We start from the raw sequence: 23,849 nt of genomic DNA, 5'->3' as shown, positions 1-23,849 counted from the left end.
TGAGACCAATATACAAGCTGTCATTAGGGTATGGAGACAACAGGAGGAAGTGTCTCCCATTCTCCTGTCCTCAGATGCAAAGTCTGAAGTTTCCTGCTCGAGGCCTGTGGAGACGTCTGATTTGTTCAGCTCTCGTGTAGATTCTTGGGCCAGGAAGCTAGCACCTTCTCTCTAGAACACATCCTCGGCCCAAACGTTGAGCTTCCTCCAGGAAGATCCTCACCCCAGAGTTTTCCCCTCAAGTCCCCAGATACTCAGGCCAGAGAAGAAAAATGCCCTGGGAGAGTCCTTCAAGGCCTGAATCCCATTCTCCCAGCGCACCCAACTCCTCCAGGCCAGAAGCAGGCAGCATGGCAGGTTCATCCAGTCACCATCTTCCCAGAACTCTTCTAGGACCTTCATGATCTGTTTCATTATTTCTAAAATCCTTTTTTTTACACAGTTGTATATAAGTCCTTCATATGAATCATATCACATTCGTTATAATAGCATATCATATCCGTGCCATTCCCTCCTTGCATGGAAGCACTCTGAGGAGAGAGGTGTTTTAATTCTGTGCTGTCTTACTGCACTAATCTGATGTATTTATTTAAATAACATTAAATGATATTAATGGTGTATTGTGTTTCTAGACTGGAATATAACCGCCCTTAAAGAGAAACCTTCAATGTTCCTATTCTCTTTGTAGCCTCAGACATGTGCAGTGAGCAAAGACTTCAAATGCCATGTCCCTGGAGCACTCCTTGTTTACGTTCATATTAAGTCCCTGGGAACACAAGGAATTTATTTAGCACCGTGAGAGTTGTCTGCTTCTGTGGTTGTTCTACTGTGATTTCTTTGAATAATTTATCAGCTACTTAACACTCATCAAATTTGGCTTTTTATGTAGAGAAACTATCTGTAAGTTCTGTTAGTTTTTATCTCAGAGTCTGAGATACTGTCATTTTAAATAAATGCTTTTCTCTCTAAACAAGAATTTTAATATTGGAGGAAAGAAAGAAAAACCTGGTGTATCCCGTGACTGCCTTATGGGATCAGTGTGAAGTGTCTGGTGCTTCTCTTTATGAGTCTGGGTGTGCTTGAACTCATTGTCTTCCCATACTTACTCTCGTTTGCATCATTGCTCCTCTTTCTTTTTCTGTCTCAGGTGCTGGGGTTCCCCAGTTCCAGCCAATTGCCCTAAATGGCCGAATCCAAGTTCTCAGCAATGGGTCCTTGCTGATCAAGCATGTCGTGGAGGAAGACAGTGGCTACTACCTCTGCAAGGTCAGCAACGATGTGGGCGCAGACGTCAGCAAGTCCATGTACCTCACGGTTAAAAGTAAGAGAGAAGAAATGCTTCGTTTTACCTAGTTTAAATACATAGGTCTCTGGGGGCTTCCTTTTTCAATTGTCTCCATACATACCTATTTAAAATCAACACAGAAGAAGACCCATTGGTGTGATATAGCTGGGTTTAAAGTTTTGTTGTTCTGGAAACATGACTGAAGAGGATGGTAAACGTCCAGCCAATTGTTGACAGCGTGTCCAGGGCCCCTTGTGTGTGGAGCATGAGTCACATTCTTCTCTTCCTTTGGTTCTCACAGCTATTGGTATGGGCTCTGGGCAACCTAGCAGATGAGTAGGTCTCTGCCTTTAACACCCACATTGCTACCCTGTTGATTTTCCTGTGGAAAAACCCTATATATGGCCTCAGATGTATTCTTTATAAAGCCTTTTGTCATGCATTTTATTATTTGCAAGCTGGCTTGTCCATGGATTTCCTTTTAAGGATCATTTTATTTATTTATTTATTTATTTAAACCCCAAGGGTGGCAAAAAAGAAAATAAAAGGTACGTGGGTCCTTTTAAGACTTTGTGGAGCAGAATAGACATTCTTTTTTTTTATTATTATACTTTAGGTTTTAGGGTACATGTGCACAATGTGCAGGTCTGTTACATATGTATCCATGTGCCATGTTGTTTTGCTGCACCCATTAACTCGTCATTTAGCATTAGGTATATCTCCTAATGCTGTCCCTCCCCCCTCCCCCCACCCCACAACAGTCCCCAGAGTGTGATGTTCACCTTCCTGTGTCCATGAGTTCTCATTGTTCAATTCCCACCTATGAGTGGGAACATGCGGTGTTTGGTTTTTTGTCCTTGCGATAGTTTACTGAGAATGATGGTTTCCAGCTTCATCCATGTCCCTACAAAGGACATGAACTCATCATTTTTTATGGCTGCATAGTATTCCATGGTGTATATGTGCCACATTTTCTTAATCCAGTCTATCGTTGTTGGACATTTGGGTTGGTTCCAAGTCTTTGCTATTGTGAATAGTGCCGCAATAAACATACGTGTGCATGTGTCTTTATAGCAGCATGATTTATAGTCCTTTGGGTATATACCCAGTAATGGGATGGCTGGGTCAAATGGTATTTCTAGTTCTAGATCCCTGAGGAATCGCCACACTGACTTCCACAATGGTTGAACTAGTTTAGAGTCCCACCAACAGTGTAAAAGTGTTCCTATTTCTCCACATCCTCTCCAGCACCTGTTGTTTCCTGACTTTTTAATGATGGCCATTCTAACTGGTGTGAGATGGTATCTCACTGTGGTTTTGATTTGCATTTCTCTGATGGCCAGTGATGATGAGCATTTTTTCATGTGTCTTTTGGCTGCATAAATGTCTTCTTTTGAGAAGTGTCTGTTGATGTCCTTTGCCCACTTTTTGATGGGGTTGTTTGTTTTTTTCTTGTAAATTTGTTTGAGTTCATTGTAGATTCTGGATATTAGCCCTTTGTCAGATGAGTAGATTGCTATTAAGGATCATTTTAAAATCAAGTGACTAGCAAACAACTACAAGACAGAAATGTGTAAGACTAGGCTTAATGCTGGTGCTGCTGGCCCAATATATAGAAAAAGGTGCCTTATAATGAAATTATTTTCATACATTGGTAACTGGCGACCAAGGAAAGGATATAAAGTGAACCAATTTTATTGAGTTGTGCTTATTAACAAATGATGGTGCATCTAGTTTACAGTGAATGGCTTATGCCCATTTATGGAATTCTCCATTGAATGAACTATGATTTCTTCTTGATTACAAGGCTTTATTCAGACTCCCCTCCCACTTTTTTTTGAGGCAGAGGCTCACTCTGTTGCCCAGGCTGGAGTGCAGTGGCACCATCAAAGCTCACTACACCCTCGAACTCCTGAGCTCAAGGAATTCTCCCACCTCAGCTTTCTTAGTAGCTAAGACTACCAGTGTATGCCACTGAGCCCAACTATTTTTTTTAATTGTTTGTAAAGATGAGGGTCTCACTTTGTTACCCAGGCTGGTCTCAAACTCCTTGCCTCAAGTAATCCTCCCCTCTTGGCCTCCCAAAGCACTGGGATTACAGGCATGAGCCACCATGCCTGGCCCTTGGATTTCCTCTTTTTTCTTTTTAACTTTAATTCTGCTATGGATAGTTTGGAAAAGTCTCTACCATATGATTTATTAGAAGAATGAGATTTAAAGGTGGCATTCAGGGGTGTGTGTATTTGTGTGTGTATGATATTGAAAGGCTAGCTAAACAGACAAGTATCCATCCTAACTCACGAAGAATTTATTTTAGTCTACTATTTCCAACAGAACAATAAAAACATCCAAGTGCTTATTTATTAAACTTTTATATTGTGAAACGGATTATAATTATGAAATTGGGTTGTTTTGGAATATATTTTGTACATACTCAATACCTAGTTTTTGACTTTTAAATCATATGCTCTGGAGAAAATGATGTGCAAGAATTTGATAACAAATTGTGGTACTGTTTAAATCCAGAGCTGAAATGGTAATTTTTAAAAGTTATAAATTGATGAAATAATATGGAAACCCAAAATCTGAGGAACAATGTTGACCAGAGTTGGTCCATCTTTCCCCAATGAAAGGGGTGTATTTTGCAGTTATTTTAATAGATTTTAAATGCATAAGACAATTTTCTAGTCCATAAACACATATCTAGGACCCAGTATATATAAGACCCTATGAAGGAAGGATACAAGTACAATCAACCATGGGCCTTACCCTCATAAGTGACAGGCCTCATGTTTTGGAAGGGGAGATAACCAGGAAGAAGATAGAAGCCACTGCTTATAATGCAGGGTGAAGAGTTGCATGGATCATGTCTCTGACGTTCAGAGGAGGATGGAAATGTCAGCTTGGGGGAATTAAGGAAAGCTTCATGGAAAATAGGCTTCAAGAATGGAAGATGCCCCCACATGTCCTCTTTCCAGATCTCTGTACTCAGTGGTAGTTGTGCAGCATCACGGAGGACTAAGGAGATGAGGTGGCCCCTGCCCTCTGGGAGCTTTTGCTCTCTGGGGATAATTGAGTGGGTGTATGTCCAATTCCTGTCTGGCAGAATACATAACTGGTAGAACAGAGCCCAGAACACCAGGGTGCACAGAAGAGGGTGTGATTTGCTTCGGTTTGTAGGATCAGTGACCATGTGCAATGAACTGAATGTCTGTGTCCCTTCAAAGTCCATATGTTGAAATCTTACCCCCAATGTGATGATATTAGAAGCTGAGGCCTTTGAGAAGTGATTGGGTCACAAGGGGGAAGCTCTCAGGGATGGAATTAGCGTCCTTATCAAAGGGACCCCAGAGAGCTCTCCTGTTCTCTGTTTCTACCATGCAAGGATACACAAGATGGTGGCAACCTGGAGGAGGATGCTAGAACCTGCCCCTGCTAGCAGCCCCATCTCAGACTTCCAGCCTTAGAACTGTGAGGAATACATTTCCATTGTTGATAAGCCATCAGTATGTGGCACTTTGTTACAGCAGCTCCAGTTGACTAAGAAACTATGGAATGAAAAGCTGCAGCATCTGAGTTCAGTCTTAAAGACACAAGGGCCTTCAAAAGGCAGGACTGTTGAGGCTAGAGAGGGTATTCCAGGGAGAGGAGGCAGAGAAACCAGATACAAGAAAATGAAAGACTCCAGGCAAGAGTAACTCTGTGTTCGAATGTTCTACAGTACATGGAGGAGATGAGAGAGGAGAACATTTAAAGTGAACACACTTCAAAAAGAGATGATAGAGTTGGCCAAATTTTAGCTTCTTAAACTAATACAAGCTAGTCATGGATAGGTGGATTTAAATAAGTTAAATGCACCTCTTCATGACTGTTTGTATTAGTTTATCTCTCTGGGCCTAGAAAATAGGAAGAACTATGCCATCTTCATAGAGTTATGAAAATTAAACAGGCTAACACAGGTGAAAACACATTGTAAGACATAAGATACTCTACATAAGTATTCCAATACATACAGAGGGTAAATGATTCTTTGGTTGGAAAGAAAGAGAAAATGTATATTGATGGCACTGTGCATAGGAGCATTTCCAGAAAGTTATTCTGAAAAAGAAATGAAAAGGCCACAGGCTAGGAAAAGGGAAGAAGAAAGAGGACCTCCATGGCCCATGGGGAGGTATTTTCATCCTTGTGCAATACCCTTCCAAAGCTCGGCCCTGGAGTGGTGCCTTTAGAAACTCTGATGGCCAATGTCTTTTGCCTAACCTTGGTTAAGAACAATCAGTAAAGTGTTTTAGGATCTCAAACTGAAAAAAAAAAATAGACATAAAGGAGAGTTTACAGGTCTAGATAAACACATTAAGTACTCTCCCCTTTCTATAAGTCATTTTAAAAAATGGGCTGCAAATATTTCTAAATTCAGTAGGGGAGACCTTGCTGTCTAATTGGACGACGTCAGGAAATTAAGACAGCTGCTCCTGCAGGAAGTCTGGACTCCCAGGATGGCCTGGTGCTGGCTGTAAACATAATTTAAAGACCCAGACTCTCCGGATGGAACCTGCTTCTGGGGGCTCGCTGTGAGATCCTGCGAACCCTGCACGGATGAGTCTCCTATATGGGAAATTTTCTTACTGCTTTCAAGAAACATCACTCCAAAAATAAAGCATTTTAACAATAAACACCCACCACACACACACACACACACACACACACATCTTTTTGTTGTTATTGAATCAAGCATAAGGAAGCCACAGGCAGAGAAGAAAGCCAGCAGGCATGTATGGAATTGTCATGGAAAGCAATCAATGGGTTACTGCATGTGAATCTTTCCAGCTCTGTTAGGGTTCCTGCCTGTGAGTCTACACTGTCATCACAATTCTGGTTTATGTTTTACCCAAAATATTTATCATGTGAGATAACGATTAGGAGCCTTGGCAGAAAAGGCAGAGGGAGTAGGCTCTGCTTGCAATCAAATTTGGCCTCTGGTGATGACATCCTGGCCTATGCTCCAGGCTGATCAGGGGCTGCAGAAACTGTGCCACTTATGTGCCCCTTCCCCCAACCAGGAACTGTTTGAGGCCCAGGGAATGACTTTATGTTAAAAAAAAAATAGCTCTGTCAATCGAGGAAAATAATGAGACAAGTCTCAATCATTTTAGGATATTTATTTGCCAAAGTTAAGGATGCTTCCGGGATACAGGTCTATTCCTTTCTCTGAAGGTGATTTTGAAGGCTCCAAATTTAAAGGGGAAAGGACGAGATTTTGAGAAGCATACAGTTTTCACATAAAAGGGGCAGAGGAAAACTGTGGGGAATGTGCATTTTACATAACACAGACAAAATGGGGAAGGGAACATTCAGTTATACATTTGTGTCTGGTGGGCGGAGCGACTGCACCTGTAAAGATAGGCTATCAAGTTGCATGGCCATGGGGAAGTTTTAACAGCTCACCAGGAATTTCCTTGTGGGCAAAATATGAGGGAAGCATGTAGCTTTTCATCTTGTAGCCATCTTGTTTAGGAACCAAAAGGTGGAGGCAGGTTTGCGTGACCCAGTTCCCAGCTTGACTTTTCTCTTTGGCTAAACGAGTTTGGGGTCCCAAAATTTAATTTCCTTTCACAGCTCCAAAACCCACTGAGTCTCTTAAATGGATAGCCATCCCTAAGGTTTGTCTCAGGTGCTCAAATTACATCCTCCCCGCTCCCAGCTTTCTGCCACTGGCTGATCTGAAGCCTCATGTTTCCAGGAACACTGGTTTCAGCGTGAACCTGTGGCCCACGGTGAACAAGCCGCTCTGCTTTTGTGAGCTGCTCTGCATAGGTCCTTTCTGATCCCTGCATGCAGGACAAAAGAGCACCGCTTATCAAACAGGAGCAGGCGCTTCCCTGGAGAGTCGGTTACTCTTGGAATCTAATGAACCCCCAAGCTCCCAAAGTTAGCCCGTGGGCTCCAGTCCAGCCTGGGTAATGTGGTCTCCCTCCTCCGTGCGGAATCCAGGAAGGTCTGTGGGTTGCTATGCCCATCAGATTTCTGTACTGTCAGAATGCAAGTGCACACATGTGCATGCACCAACTCAGCTCTGACCTGACCGTCTGCAGGGTCTTGGCTATTTCTGGACAGATCTCCATGTTATGATTTGACCTCAGGCCACTCTCAAGCCCTGCCATGGCCAGGACAGATATGTTGGGCCTGACATATAATAACCCATCTCCTTTTCTGTTGAAAACATGTGTATCTATGCCTGGATAATCCATAGTCAACCTCTTTTACTTTCTGCTCTCACCCACTGCCACCAGGACCCACAAATCTTTATCTTAACCCCTAATTAGCTAAATGGAAATCTCCAGTCCCAGTAGCATTGCTCTGTGATACTTCTTGGAGGAGGAAGCAGCCCAGCCCCAAGCTGCCCCCCATGGTGAAGCTTTGGCCACCTTGAATTAACCCCACATGTTTCCCAGGCTCCTTGTGACCACTCAGTCTGCTGAGCCAATCACATCCCACCAAGCCCCTCTTCCAACACTGGAATTAAAATGGAACATGAGATTTGGGTAGGAACACAGATCCAAACCATATCAATCATCATTTCTGAATTATAGTTTAAGGCCTTCCCAAACATGACAGATCAGTGCCTGAGATAGAAGATGAGGTGTCCCAGGTTTAAGAACACCCAGCTTATGCATTTTCCTAAATTCAGTCACCAGCACCCCCAGCAGTCCTCCCCCAACAATTTATCCTGCACATATGCAACACTCAGATCCCTCCTGCTTCCCTCTCAAGTCCAGTTGCCAGATACATCTGCAACTTTGCTGGGAGTTTTTCCGAGGAAGGAGTCTCCCACAGAAGCTTCAGAGGGACTGCAGCTATGCCAGCACTTTGATTTTGCACTTCTGGCCCCCAGAATTGTTTAAGAATAAATTTCTGGAGGCAGAAGCAGAGAATGGGAGGAATCCAGGGAAAGTACGTGTGGTGGAGGGGACATTGCTTAGTGAAGGAAACCCCTCAGCACCTGCCACGCCCTTGGTAGGGCATCCTGAGCTCCACCCAAACATATGCATTTCACTTCCTAAGTCAGCCTGAAGTTCCACCAGCTAAAGACTCTCTGGGGTAAAAAAGGAATTTGTAAAACAGGAGGGTCCATATAGCAGATGCAATTTGTTCCCTGCTCCAGTTTCAATTTCCCTCCTTTTTCTGTGCTAAAAATTGAATTATTTCCCGTCCACCTCCTAGATTTGTATGTTGAATTCGTAACCTCCAGTACCTTATGTGACCATATTTGGAAATAGTGTACTTGCACCTTGCAGATATAATTAGTGAAGATGAGGCTTTACTGAAGTAGGCCGGATCCCTAATCCAATATGACTGGTGTCCTTATTAAAAGGGGACAATCTGGATGCAGACACAGATGGAAAACATAGCTGGGCAAAGACAGAGATTGGAGTTATTCTGCCACAGGCCAAGAGACACTGGGCAAGGCAAGGAAGGGGTCTCCTGTAGAAACTTCAGAGGGACTCCAGCCCTGCCAGGACTTTCATTTTGGACTTATGGCCCCCAGAAAGGTGTGAGAATAAATTGCTGTTGTTTAGGCACCCCAGTTTGTGGAACTTTGTTACAGCAGCCCCGGGACACTGTACGCTCAGTGACAATAGAACCTTTTTGCAGTCTTGTGTTGGAGGGAAGCCCACCACAGGCCAGATCACCTGCCTAAACAGGAGAGCCCAAATCCATCAAAGCCACTGGGTGTGAGCCCTGGCCAGGACCCATCAAAAGCAGCAGCTCCCTTTGATTTAAGGATGGGCAGACAACCAGAATTTGCACAATGAAATGTAAAAACAATTCTTTTGAGGGGTTTCTGGAGAAGGTTTCCGTATTCTTAATATGGGAGTCTGCAAAAGAGGTTTATCTCATTTAATTCTTGACCCCGTGATGTCTGGCAGTACATGAGATCACCTGGGACTTTATGGCCTTTGCTGTCTAGGCCAACGTGGGTCAGAGTTTTTGCATTTGCAGCTGGAGGCATCCAAACTAATTAGGTAAGGAGAAAGCAGCATCTCCAATTCATGGAGTGCGATTCAGCCACAGTGTTCCCTTCAGTAATCCTGCTGAAATAAATGGCTCTGGGGGAATGAGGAGTTTGATCTGGATTGAGAAGCTGTAGGGATTTGTAGTGCATGCTTTGGGCTGGGGCAGAACAGCTCCGTGGGAGGACAGCTGAAGGTGGATGGCAGCACTCGGACCTGGGCACATATGGTGGCTTACAGCAGGGAGGTCAGTACCTGGTGAGGGAGGTTCTCCTGCCTCAGCTTCCCAAGTAGCTGGGATTATTATAGATGCCCGTCACTACAGCTGGCTTATTTTTGTATTTTTTCAGTATAGATGGGGTTTCACCATGTTGGCCAAGCTGGTCTCAAACTCCTGACCTCAGTTGATCTGCCTGCCTTGGCCTCCCAAAGTGCTGAAATTATAGGCATGAGCCACCACAGCCTTTTGAAAAATTACTGGGGCCAGTAAAAATCTTATGTTTCCACTTCACTGTTCTCCTCCTCCTGCCTCTCCTCCTCTTCATCCTTCTGTTTTGAGGCACCCTTCTACCAGGCAACTGTTATTTTTTTTTTTTAACTTTGGGGTAATTGCAGCTATTTCAATGTTTTTCAGTTGATTTAAGGTCCTTCTGTTCCATGGCCTTCCCCTGTGGCCAGTGGCACCAATGTTCTGAACCCTCAATCAGCCGTTACCTTCCACACTGGCATCTGCTGAGAAGTCTGACTCCCATTTGGTCCTTGGCTGTGGGGTCACTGCTTAGTTCCCCTGGAATCTCCTCCTGTCTTCTGGCTGCCCCTGACCAGACCCACCCATTTGCCCATCAGCAGGGTTCACTGAGTGCTCCCTAGTGTCAAGAATTGTTCTGCATCCTGCGTGCTCTGAATAAGACCAAGTATTAGTTCACCGTCATGCAGCACAAATTCCCTTGAGAACGACATGCAGACGGGTATATAACATAATGCCTGGCAGAGGATACAGTGATGTAAGAAACCAAGGTGTGCATATGTCTTGGAGAAAGCATTCCAGGCAAATGGATTAGCAAGGGCAAAGGCTGAAGGGAGAAACTGGTTACATCTGTGGAGCAGCAGGGACCCTGTTTGCTTGGAATGTATATATGTGTGTGTATTTGTGTATATTTGTGTATATACACATGCATGTGTTTGTATATATACACATACAGTATACATAGACCCACACAATCCAGAATTTTTTTTTTTGAGGTGGAGTTTCTCTCTTGTTTCCCAGGCTAGAGTGCAATGGCATGATCTCAGCTCACTACAACCTCCACCTCCTGGGTTCAAGTGATTCTCCTGCCTCAGCCTCCCAAGTAGCTGGGCTTACAGGCACCTGCCACCATGCCCGTCTAAGTTTTATATTTTAGTAGAGATGGGGTTTCAACATGTTGGCCAGGCTGGTCTCGAACTCCTGACCTCAAGTGATCTGCCTGCCTCAGCCTCCCAAAGTGTTGGGATTACAGATGTAAGCCATCACACCCAGCCCACAATCCAGATTTTATGTTATATAGTTATGTGCTGCATAACGACATTTTGGTCAATGATGGACCACATCTATGACAGTGGCCCTTAAGATGGAGCTATAATGGTTAACATACATCCAGTGTATGTGATAATGGACAACATCCTAACGTTGTAACTTAATGCATGACTCACTTGTTTGTGGTGATGCTTACATAAGAAACCTACTGCCCTGCCAGTGTATGAAAGCAGAGCACACATTATGTACACTATATACTTGTGATAATAATAAATGACTGTTCGTGGTTTATGTATTTACTATTTGTTCATAATTATTTTAGACCACTCCTTCTACTTATAAAAAAAAAGTTAACTGTAAAACAGCTCAGGCAGGTCCTTCAGGAGGTGTCCAGATGACCTGTTACTTGCTTTTTCATTTTATTTTTTAATTTTTTCTATTTCAATAGCTTTAGGGGTACAAGTGACTTTGATGACATAGATGAATTGTTTAGTGGTAAAGTCTAGGATTTTAATGCACCTATCATCTGAGTAGTGTACATTGTACTCAATATATAGTTTTCTATCCCTCACCTCCCTCCCACCCTCCCCACTTCCATTATAGCACTCTGTATGCCTTTGTGTGCCCAAAGCTTAGCTCCTACTTATAAATGAGAACATGCATTATTTGATTTTTCAATTCCTGAATTACTTCACTTAGAATAATGGCCTCTAGTTCCATCTAAGTTGCTGCAAAAGACATTATTTCATTATTTTTATGGCTTAGTAGTACTTCACGATGTGTGTGGGGATATATATATATATATATATATATATATATATGTGCGTGTGAAAATTTCAAGATGATATATATCTAACATATATCTGTATATACACAAGCTATACAAGATGATCTGTATATAACATCTTTATATATATATAATTTCAAGATTATATATAACATCTTTGTCCATTTGTCAGTTAATGGACACTTAGGTTGATTCCATATCTTTGCAATTGTGAATTGTGCTGTGACAAACATAGACATGCAGGTGTCTTTTTGATATAGTGACTTCTTTTCCTTTGGATAGATACCCAGTAGTGGGATTGCTGGATTAAATGGTAAATCTACTTTTAGTTATTTAAGAAACCTCCATACTGTTTTCTGTAGAGATTGTGCTAATTTACATTCCCACCAGCAGTGTATAAGTGTTCATTTTTCAATACATCCATGCCAACATCTATTGTTTGTTAACTTTTTAATAATGGCCATCCTGGCTAGGGGAAGGTGGTATCTCATTGTGGTTTTAATTGGCATTTCCCTAATGGTTAGCGATGTTGAGCAGTTTTTCACATGTTTTTGGCCATTTGTATATCTTCTTTTGAGAAGTATCCATTCAGGTTCTTTGCCCACTTTTTAATGAGATTATTTGTTTTTTCTTGCTGATTTGTTTGAGTTTGTAGATTGCGGATATTAGTACTTTGTCGGATGCATAATTTTCAAATATTTACTTCCATTCTGTAGGTTGTCTGTTTACTTTGATGATTGGCTGTGCAGAAGCTTTTTAATTAGGTCCCATGTATTTACTTTTGTTTTTGTTGCATTTGCTTTTGGGGTCCTAGACATAATTCTTTGCCCAGGCCAATGTCCAAAAGAGTTTTTCCTAGGTATTCTTCCAGAATTTTTATGGTTTCAGGTTTTATATTTAAGTCTTTAATCCACCTTGAGTTAATTTTTGTATCTGGTGAGAGATAGGAATCCAGTTTCATTCTTATATATCTGGCTATTTGATTTTCCCAGCACCGTTTATTGAATAAGTTGTACTCTCCTTAAATTATGTGTCTAATCCATTATGTTTTTATATGCTTTGTCAAAGATCAGTCAGTTGTAAGTATTTGGCTTTATTTCTGAGTTCTCCATCATGTTCCATTTGTCTGTGCATCTGCTTTTATATCATTACAATGGTGTTTTAATTACTATAGCCTTGTAGCGTCATTTGAAGTTGGGTAATGTGATTCTAAGAATAAATCTTTTTGCTTAGGATTTCTTTGGCTTTTCTAGTTCTTTTTGGGTTCCCTATGAATTATGTTTTTTTATTTTGTGAAAAGTGATGCTGGTATTTTGATAGGAATTGCATTGAATCTGTCGATTACCGAGCAGTATGGTCATTTCCACAATACCTATTCTTTCCATCTATGAACATGGGATGTATTTCCATTTGTTTGTCATCTACAATTTCTTTCAGCAGTGTTTTGTAGTTCTCCTTGTAGAGATCTTTTCACCTCCTTGGCAAAGTATATTTATTAAGTGTTTTAAAAATAAAGTGCTTTATTTTCTTTGTAGCTATTATTAAAGGGGTTGAGTTCTTTTTTTTTTTTTTTTTTTAAGATGGAGTTTTGCTCTGTCGCCCACACTGGAGTGAATGAAGTGGCATGATTTCGGCTCACTGCAACCTCTGCCCCCTGGTTCAGGTGGTTCTCCTGCCTCAGCTTCCCGAGTAGCTGGGATTATAGATGCCAGTCACTATACCTGGCTAATTTTTATATTTTTTCAGTATAGATGGGGTTTCACCATGTTGGCCAAGCTGGTCTCAAACTCCTGACCTCAGTTGATCTGCCTGCCTTGGACTTCCAAAGTGCTGGAATTACAGGCATGAGCCACCACACCCAGCCTGAGATTGCGTTCTTTATTTGATTCTCAGCTTGGTCATTGTTGGTATATAGCAGTGCTACTGAGTTGTGTATATTGATGTTGTAACCTAAGACTTTACTGAATTCATTTATCAGATGTATGAGTCTTCTGGAGGAGTCTTTAGGGTTTTCTAACAGAGGGAGTTTTACTTCCTTTTTTCCTATTTGGATGTCCTTGATTTCTTTCTCTTTCCTGATTTCTCTGGCTAGGACTTCCAGTATTATGATGAATAGAAGTGGTGAAAGTGGGCATCGTTGTCTTGCTTCAGCTGAATGCTTTCAACTTTTCCCCATTCAACTCAGTATGATGTGGGCTCTGGGTTTGTTACATATGGCTTTTCTTATTTTGAGGTATGTTCCTTCTGTGCCTAGTTTGTTGAGAGTTTTTATCATAAAGGAATATTAGATTTTATCAAATGTTTTTTCTGCCTCTATTGAGATGATCATATGGCTTTTGTTTTTAATTATGTTTATGTGATGAATCACATTTTTTGACTTGCATATGTGGAACCATCCCTGCATCTTTAGAATTATCATGGTGAATTACTTTTTTGATGTGTTATTGGATTAGATTTGCTATTGGATTTGGTTTGCTAGTATTGTGTTGAGAATTTTTGCATCTGTATTCATCAGGAATATTGGTCTGTAGTTTTCCTATTTTGTTATGTCCTCTCCTGGCTTTGGTATCAGGATACTGGCTTCATAGAGTAAGTTAGGCAGGATTCCCTCCTTCTCTATCTTTTGGAATAATTTCAGTAGGATTGGTACCAATTCTTTTTTGAATGTCTGGTAGAATTTAGCTGTGAATCCAACTGTCCCTGGGCTTTGTTTTGTTGGCATTTTATTTTTGTTGGTGATTCAGTCTCTCTGCTTGTTATTAGTCTTGTCAGGATTTCTATTTATTCCTGATTTAAGCTATGGGGTTGTATGTGTCCAGGAACTTATTTATTTCCTCTAGATTTTCTAGTTTGTGTCCTTAGTGGTGTTCATAGTAGTCTCAAATGATCTTTTGCATTTCTGTGGTGTCAGTTGTGATGTCTCCATTTTCATTTCCAATTGAACTTATCTGAATCTTCTTTCTTCTTTCCTTGGTTAATCTAGCTAGTGGTCTATCAATTTTGTGTATCTTTTCAAGTAACCTCCTTGTTGTTTCATTGATCTTTTATAATTTTTTTGTTTCAGTTTGATTTAGTTCTGCTCTGATCTTTGTTATTTCTTTTCTTCTGCTAGCTTCGGGTTTGGTTTGTTCTTGTTTCATTCCTTGAAATGTGATGTTAGGTTGTCAACTTGTGATCTTTCAGACTTTTAATGTAGGCATTTAGTGCTGTAAACTTTCCTCTTAGCAATGCTTTTGCTGTATCCCAGAGATTTTGCTAACTTGTGTCACAGTTATCATTCATTCTGAAAAAAATCTAAATTTCCATCTTGATTTCATGGTTAAGCCCAAAATCATTCAGAAGTAGATTGCTTAATTTTCATGTATTTGTATAGTTTTGAGGGTTCCTTTTGGAATTGATTTCTGGTTTTATTCCACTGTGGTCTGAGAAGATACTTGATATGATTGAAATTTTCTTTGCTCTACTCACATGTTTATTCATCCAGGTAAACCTAAACATGATTTTGTCTATTTCAAAAATAACCATTAAGTAATTATTTATAGAATAATTTGATGTGAGGGACCCACCTTTTTACCATATTGAGTCATTATATCCAGAAATGAAACTTCTCTTCATTTTCTTTAGTTTTCTGGTAGGTTCCTTAACGAAGAGGCACAATTGTCTCCATTTTGGACTTAGATATATTTTATTAATTTTTACCAAAGAATTGAATTTTGTATGGCATTTTGAAAAGATATCTTGCCTTTCTGTTTTATTTGTATAGCCTAAGCAGAAGTCCTTATTAATTTAATACTGTTGGACTCTTAATTATGTTTGAATATTTTTGCAAAATTAACAGCCTCATGGTGAGATGGCCAATGGCAAGAAAGCTCCAAGGTGCATGCACATTAGTTTCAACAGGAGCTGCCTGATTCTTCTCATTGACTCAAGAAACATTTGCTGAGTTCTTACCATGTGCCAAGCACAGTACTAGGCACAGTCAGCCAAGCCTCTGAGCTGGGATTCCCAAACTGCTGTCCTTGTACCTCATTTCTATCAATGCCCTCCAGCCAAAGCCCATCAACCACATACTTATAGGGTAACAAGTTGGGTTTGTTCTTGTCATGAGCTAAAGCATACAACATGGGAACAATGAGATGCCTTCATAAGAGGGTATTGGAAAGGACGTATTATATACTTGGGCTTGTGTTAGGTGATTTGGGGGAAGGTTCAAGTAAGCAGGACCTAACTCTGGAGTGATGCTGCCAGAAAGTGGGAGTAATTCTATGATTGGGTATTGTCTTGATGTGTTTTCTGTTGCTATAACTAATTACTTGAGACTGGGTACTTTATAAAGAAAATAGGCTTATTTCTTACAGTTCTGGAGGCGGGGCAAGTTCAAGGTGAAGAGGCTGCACCTGGTAAGGGCCTTAATGCTGGTGAGGACTCTCTGCAGAGTCTTTGCTGCATAAAGCATGACATGGTGAGGAAGCTGACCACATCTAAATCTAATTATCTCCTAAATATCCTACCTCTCAAATACAGTGGCTAGATTTCCCACCCTCTTTTGGGAGGTGGGCTTAAACAACAGAAACTTATTTCTCACAGTTATCGAGGCGGAAAAGTCCAAGATCAAGATTCTAGCAAGGTAAGTTTTATTCTGAGGTCTCTTTTCCTGGCTTCTGGGTGGCTGCCATCTCACTGTGCACTCACATTACTACTTCTTTATGTACACATGGACAGAAAGAAAGCGAGAGGGAGGGGGTAGGGAGAGAGAGAGAGAGAGAGAGAACACTCAAGTTAACTCTCAGGTGCCTTTTCTTAAAAGGATATTGATCTAATCAGACTAGACCTTCTCATGACTTCATCTCACTCTAATTACCTCTCAAAAGTAATTACCTCTCTGTCTCCAGATACTATCACATTGGTTAGGGCTTCAACATATGAATTTTGGAGAGGTACTACCATTCAATCCATAACATTAAATTTCTATTTGTCAGGGTTCTCCAGACTAACAAAGCCAATAAGATATATAGAGAGATAGTGCTATTTATTAGCACATTTATATCTCTTTATATTGGTATATATGTATATACTTATATAAGAGTGTGTGTGTGTGTGTGTGTGTGTGTGTGTGTGTGTGTGTGTAGAGAGAGAGAGAGAATAAGTTTATTATAAGGAATTGGCTCACATGATTATGGATGCTAAGAAGTCCCAGGAAAGCCAATGTGTAATTCCAATCTGAAAGCCATCAAGCTCTAGACCCAAGAAGAGCCAAAGTTTCAGTCCAAGTCCAAAGACAGGAGAAGACCAAGGTCCCAGCTCAGCCATCAGGCAGGCAGAGTTTCTTCATACTCAATCTTTTTGTTCTTTTCAGGTCTTGAATGGATTGGATGAGGCCCATGCACACTAGAAAAGGCAATCTGTTTGACCCAGCCTACCAATTCGGCTTTAATCTTGCCCAGAAACACCCTCACAGACACATATAGAATCATGTTTGACCAAATATGTGGGCAAGATTTCTCACCCCCTTAGTACAGTTATCATTGTGGTTAAGTTTCAGTGTGAGTTTCAGAGGGGACAAACATTCAAACCATAGCAGATATTTGATAAGTCTCGTTCATAAGATGAGAGAAATGAAGCCAGGCTAATGCTGTCATGGGTAAAGAAGCAGTGGTCAGTCATGTTAGACAGGAGAACAGATGTTTGGTCATTGTTGCGGTTTCTTTGAACAATGCTCACGCTATTGTCTGTGTTCAGACATGATAATGGAGGGGTCTTTTGTCTTGATCCATCTTTGTCACAGAGCTGTTTTGTCTGATGTTAGTGTTTTGTGAAATTGTTTATCTTCAATAAGAGAACATCAAGGCCCAGGTGGGAGTTCCCAGCCAGCTCCTGGATGTCGGGGGCTTTTTTCCAATCTCTAGTTTCGTTATTATCATGTAATCATTTTTAATATAATTCATCTTGAAAAGGATGCAGAAGACAATGCATAGTTTTGTTTAGACTTAATTAAGAAGAGAAGCTACAAATAAGTGCTTTCATCAAGGGCCACTAGACCAGTCATACTGCAAACTCAGCCGAAACAAGCTCCTGACCTGCAATGGGCCCTGTGAATGGGTACGTGGAAATAAGCTGATGGACAGGCAAGGCTTGGAGATGTTTCTCTGATGATTTATTCTTTGTAGAATGCAAGTACCTGGATGTGATGCTCACTTTTCTCTTGAGGACTCCCAGGTGTGACCCTCTGTAGGGACCATCCTCACTCCTCATGTTAGGACATACCCAAGGACAACAGCTACGGAGCAGAGTCACTGCTGCACGTTTGTAATGCAATGGCAAGTCGTGGCAAGTGTCCGTGCCACAGGGCGGTGACCCACCATCTGCTCTTTGCAGTTCAGCTGTGGCTGAGGCGGGAAGGCAGAGACAGGGCTGGAGGTGCTAGACTTTTGAATATACTGTTTTCCTACCTATTTATTTCACTTTCCACACCCTTAAGCCAATTGATTCCAGAACCTCAAGTTAGATGTCCACTTTTTTGTGGCTGTCCGTTTGGTTACTGATTGTAAGACACATTACAGAGGTGTACAGTCCATGTACACACAGGCAAGTAAGGACCTTCTCATTCCAAAGATGCTTGAGCAGAAAAGAGCACCTGATTTTCAGCTCATTCTGAACTGGAACTGTGACTTTAATCATCAGTATGTTATGTAATAAAACCTGAAGGACTACACAAGATAAGCATTGTTAGTTAAGAATGGCTGACTCGGCTGGGCACGGTGGCTCACGCCTATAATCCCAGCACTTTGGGAGGCCCGGGGGGAGGGGGGCAGATCACGAGGTCAGGAGATTGAGACCATCCTGGCTAACACAATGAAACCACGTCTCTACTAAAAATACAAAATATTAGTACTCTTGTACAAGAGTACACCAAACAAAGGAGACAGGGTCATTTATAATAGGCGTGATGGCGGGCGCCTGTATTCCCAGCTACTCGGGAGGCTGAGGCAGGAGAATGGCGTGAACCCAGGAGGCGGAGCTTACAGTCAGCCGAGATCGCGCCACTGCACTCCAGCCTAGGTGACAGAGCGAGACTCCATCCCAAAAACAAAACAAAACAAACCAAAACAAAACAAAACAAAAGAATGGCTGACCCAAAACTCTCATTCTCTCTAAGGAGAACTATTCAATAACCAGTATTCAACTGATTCCAGTTGTAGCCTTCTCTCTAAGGAAATGGAGGTAACTTTTAACTTCTGGGCCCAGAGGCATCGCCTCTTTACGGGTGTGGCCTAATTCTCATCTCTGGTTGGTGCTGTGGGATCTGCTCCATACTGGGAAGTCCCTGTCTAGCTTCTTGCCCCTTATTACTTAGCTTCTGTATTTGCTCAGAGTGGAGTCTTTATTCTTAATGAGAAGGAGGGAAGCCATATGCATTCCAGGGAGATGGTACAACCAGAGAAAAGGGCCTGTGGCAAGAGGAAGCTTGGTGTGTTTCCTCCATGATGCTGCTGGGGTGAAAAAAAAAGAGGAGCTCATTAAAGAGGAGATCAGATCCTGCGAGGGTGGTGAGAACTTTGCATTGCTCTCTGGTTGCACGGCCAGGCTCTTCATTTTTCCTTCTTCCTAGTAGGCATATTCATATGTGTAAGCCTTTTCTCTTTTAAGAAAATGAAATCACACAGTATATGTTAGTATGCATTTGCTTTTTAAGTTGACAGTATATCACAGTTGTCTTTCCAGATGTTAGAAATACTTGTTCCTCGGTGCCGTAAAGAAATAGCACTTGAACATAAATTTAATCTCCTCAGCAATGCCATTTTTACTTTCTGCAGAAGGGGTACACTCGCCAGCAGTTTTGCCACAAGAGTACACCAAACAAAGGAGACAGGGTCGTTTATAACCTGAGGTGTCCACTCTACTGCTGTGTCTGGTTTCCATTGGCTGGAACAGGACCTTGCATTCTGTGTTTGTCTCGATTGGCTAGCAACTTAGAACTTTTTGAAAGAGGCAAAGGCAGAGGAGAACAAAAGAAGGAGGAAGTAACTTGCGGAATGCTGAGAAAGGTAGAAACACCTTCAAATAAGGAAGAGGAACAGGCTATGGCCTAATGCTTGCTTGGACCAGTATAAGCATGCCAGGGCAGATATTTAAGCTAAATTGTGGGAGCTAAGAACATAAAGTACATTGATGTCTTTATTGCGGCTAGCAGATATTTAAGAATGTTAGCACAGGTCTTTGAATACATTTCGCTTCTGAGAGAAGTTACTATTTATTCCTAATTAGATGGGGAGGAAAGTCTTTGAAGAGGAACCTCTGCTTTACTTTTTACACAGATAAATACACATAGCTCCATTTTATTGTATTTCAGGAGTAGCTCATATTTCACTTTATGGTTTGGCATCGTTTTGTAACTGTTATCTTAGTTGGACATTCAGCTTGGAAACAATTTCATGTGTCCTTTGAGAATAATATTTCTAGGTCTTGTAAGTAGTAGGTTCTCAACCAGTGTTTGCAGCAGGAAGAAATGCAAGAGGGAAAGAGCAGGAGAGCTGATGCCAGACACAGAAGAAGGTCTCCAGGAAGAAGTTTTGGAAGACAGGTTTTCATCGCTTCTCCTTTTTGTATACTGTACTGCTGAATGCTGCCAGGAGCAATACTTTCTCCCCAGAGATGCAGGTCAAATGCCACATTTTCTGTGGCTCATTTAGACTGATACAGAATGGGCCATTGCTAGAAAATGGAAACAGAACAGTCAGAAAGCACTTCACAGTTCTGAGTCTGTAGCCATTGATTGTAAATGTGCAAGAGGAGAAAAGAGCACTTTTGCTTAAAACCCTATTGATAGTGCAGCAAGGGGAAAGTACATTCCTCTGTGAAAAGAATAAGGAGACAGGGGCTTTCTGTAGCCATCAACTGCATTAATAGGCACATAATACCATGAGTGTTGTCATTGTCATCACACCATGGAGCCACCTCTGTGTTACCTTGGCCATGTATTGAAGGCAGGAGAAAAAAACAAGGGTAAGTGCATGAGCATTAAAAAAATTAATGTTTGGAAGTCCTGAGTTGTCTTTTATTTTCTGCAGCCTCTGAGAAGCCCCTCTTTCTCATGTGCCACTGTAAAATTATTTCCACAACTGTAAAAATTGGGATTGCAGTAATGCCAAATGAATCCATTCTGCTCATTCAATCCTGTCCCCCAGGGTAATCACTGTAAAAGGCTGAGGATGATGCAGTATGCGAGAATAGCATAGCCACGTGGAGAGGCAGTGCCAGGGAGTGCGTTTGCCATTGTGTGTGTGTGTTTGTGTTTGTATGTATGTGTGTTCAGCAAATACAGTCAGCCCTTTGAATCTGCAGCTTCCACACTTATAGATTCAACCATCCTCAAATAAAAAATATTCAGGGAAAATAAACAAAAAAATATACAACAATAAACATAAATACAAATATAAAATAGTACAATACAACTATTTGGATAGCACTTACATTTTATTAGGTTTCATACGTAGTCTAGATGGCACCTGAATTGTACAGGAGGATGCGTGTAGGTTAGGTGCAAATACTAGGCCATTGCATGTGAAAAGTCTTGAACTCTCTCAGGGTTTTGTATCCTGTATGAGGGGTTCCTGGAACCAGTTCCCCAAAGATACCAAGAAACAATTGTATCTTTACTTTCTTTCCTCTCTTATCCCCTTATCATATAACATATGATACATTGATTTGATATCGTAGTATTTAAGTATTGTCAACTTTACATCATAGTAGTGAAGTTACGGGGCATTAAGGAGAGACATGAACATCAGCAAAGGACTTTGCTTTTCTTTTAGGGACAGGGTTTGTGTGCTTTCAGTTGTGCTCAGGGTAGTGATATTACGCGAAGTGGAAGTATAACCTTGTTATTGTCTTTATTTGAAGAGTAAGTATGGTTTAAGCAGACGTGCATGGATGCCAAGTTGACAAGGTGTGGATTTGTGATGGTTAATTGTATGTGTCAGTTTTGCTAGGCATGGTACTCAGATGCTTGGTCAAAAGCCAGCCTAGATGTCTCTGTGAAGGTATTTCTTAGATGTGATTAACATTTAAATCCACAGATTTTTGAGTAAAGTAGATTATCCTTCATAATGCGGGTGGGCTTCATCAATTAAAGGTCCTTAGAAAAACAGACTGAAGTCCCTGGAAGAAAGAGGAGATGCTGCCTCCTTCAGACCCAAGCTGCACATCAGTTCTTTCCTGGGTGTAGCCTGCTGGCTGGCCCGGCAAATTTTAGACTTACTAACCCACACAATTTCATGGAGCAGTTCCTTATCATAAATCTCTCTGTCTCTTTGTGTGTGTGTGTGTGTGTGTGTGTGTGTGTGTCTGTCTGTCTGTCTCTCTCTCTCTCTCTCTCTCTCTGTCTGCCTGTCTGTCTCTCTCTCTCCTGTTGGTTCTGTTTCTCTGGAAAGCCATGACTAATGCAGATTTTGATATTAGTGGCCTAAAAGTTCAGGAAGGATTATATTCCCACACACATGCCTTGCAGCATCCACAACCTAAATACCTCCGTCAGCAAAGTGACACATGTTAACGTGTGCATATTTGAACATGCCGTGAACTTCCATGCTGTTTACAAAAAGTTGAAACTGCAAATTCACTCTATAAATGCTTCAGGGTATGCTGCATTTTAATTTGGGAATACAGAGTTTTAAAGACTCATGTCCAAAACATACATTGGATACCTACTGTATTAGTCTTCTCAAGTTGCCATTACAAATTACCACAAACTTAGTGACTGAAGGAAAACACCTTTTTATTATCTCAGAGTTTTGCAGGTTGGGCATCCAGTGGCTTGGCTGGTTTCTCTGCTTCACATATCACAAAGCCAAAGTCAGAGTGTCCACAGCACTGTGCTCCTCTTACTGGAGGACCTGGGAGATAATTTGCTTCCTGGTTCTTTCTGACTGTGGGCAGAATTCTGCTCCAGGTGGCTGTGAGACAGACATCCTTGCTTCCCTGCCATCTGTCAGCTAGGGGTTGTCCTGAGCTCATATAAGCCTCATTCTATTCCTTGCATATAATCACTTACATCTCAGAATTAGCCAAGTGTGGGGTGAATCCTTCTGACACTTCAGATCTCTGACTCTCCTTCTGTTTTGTTTCTTTTGCTTCTGTTTCTGCCACAATACATGCACTGACTCTTCTGCTTTCTTCTTCTGCATTTAAAGTCCCATGCGATGTCTCTGGACCCACTCAGAGAATTTAGGATCTTCTCCCTATTTTAAGGTCAGTTAATTAGCAACCTTCATTCCATCAGCAGAATACCTTTCACTGTTTCACTGTGGACAGTAACATATTTATGTTCCCTAGATTAGGCCGGGGAGGTCTTTGAAGCACCATTATTCTGCCTACTGTATTGCTATGAGCAAGGACTGTAAATGTCCTCGCCTTTAAGTCTTTTATAGACTCACTGGGGAAAAGGGCCACATGCATGTAGTAGATCATTTGTAACATTATCTCAAACCATAACATGGGGTTGCAGAGCGGAACCTGGCTCCATGAATCACACCACAAAAACGGAGCAGGAGCTGTCTGAGTCACCACTATCTGGCACAGAACAGCCAGCACACAGTAACATACACAGCAGGTACTCAGTGGTTAAAGGGATGAATGGATACAGAGGAAAACAGTAGGAGACTTAAAAAATGGAGTCGTCTCCTCAATGGGATTTAACATCCTTTATTCACCTGTTTATTCTGTAATTATATATTGGAAGTCTAATCTATACAACTGCCAGTACTGGGCCTTAGAGATGCAATTGTGATTAGACCAGGGGGCCTTTACCCACACAGAGCTTATAATATGACATTAATCATACCAGCAGATGAATAATCTCACAGTTAAAACATGCACCAAATATAATGAAGGCATTTACTAGATGGCACGTGAGAGATAAGGGAAAGCCACTCTGAGGACACTGATTTTTGAGTGGAAAGCTGGATAAAGGAGGATTGTCTTAGGCTGGCTTCTGGCAGGAGCTGTGTGCTGGAAGCCTGCTGGAAAGCACTTGGGATCAACGCCATTGCGGGAGTACAGGAAGTTGGAGAGGCAGAGAAAGAAGCTTGGATGCAGGTGCAAGCAGGGCCCAGCTGATCCTGCAGAGAGCTCTGAAGCTGGGTGGCCCTTCCGACATGGCTGGGCCTGGGGGACTGGGCTTTATACCCACCCCCATGAACCAGTCACCTTGATTCTGTGTTAAGTCATAATGTACCTCAATTTTCTGGAGGT

At 41.6% G+C, this 23,849-nt stretch overlaps 1 protein-coding gene across 1 annotated transcript in view; it reads left to right on the top strand.

The window, feature by feature from the left end:
• Window positions 1–23,849, top strand: part of DSCAM (DS cell adhesion molecule) — a 799,693-nt gene that overhangs the window by 553,503 nt on the left and 222,341 nt on the right. The window contains exon 11 of the mRNA XM_030806202.1: window positions 1,148–1,321. Within this exon, the coding sequence (XP_030662062.1) occupies window positions 1,148–1,321 (174 nt within the window). The remainder of the gene's footprint in view (window positions 1–1,147; window positions 1,322–23,849) is intronic.

The sequence above is a fragment of the Nomascus leucogenys genome, chromosome 25 (assembly GCF_006542625.1).
Source record: "Nomascus leucogenys isolate Asia chromosome 25, Asia_NLE_v1, whole genome shotgun sequence".
Taxonomy (NCBI): Eukaryota; Metazoa; Chordata; class Mammalia; order Primates; family Hylobatidae; genus Nomascus; species Nomascus leucogenys.
This window is presented reverse-complemented; position numbering and strand designations above follow the sequence as displayed.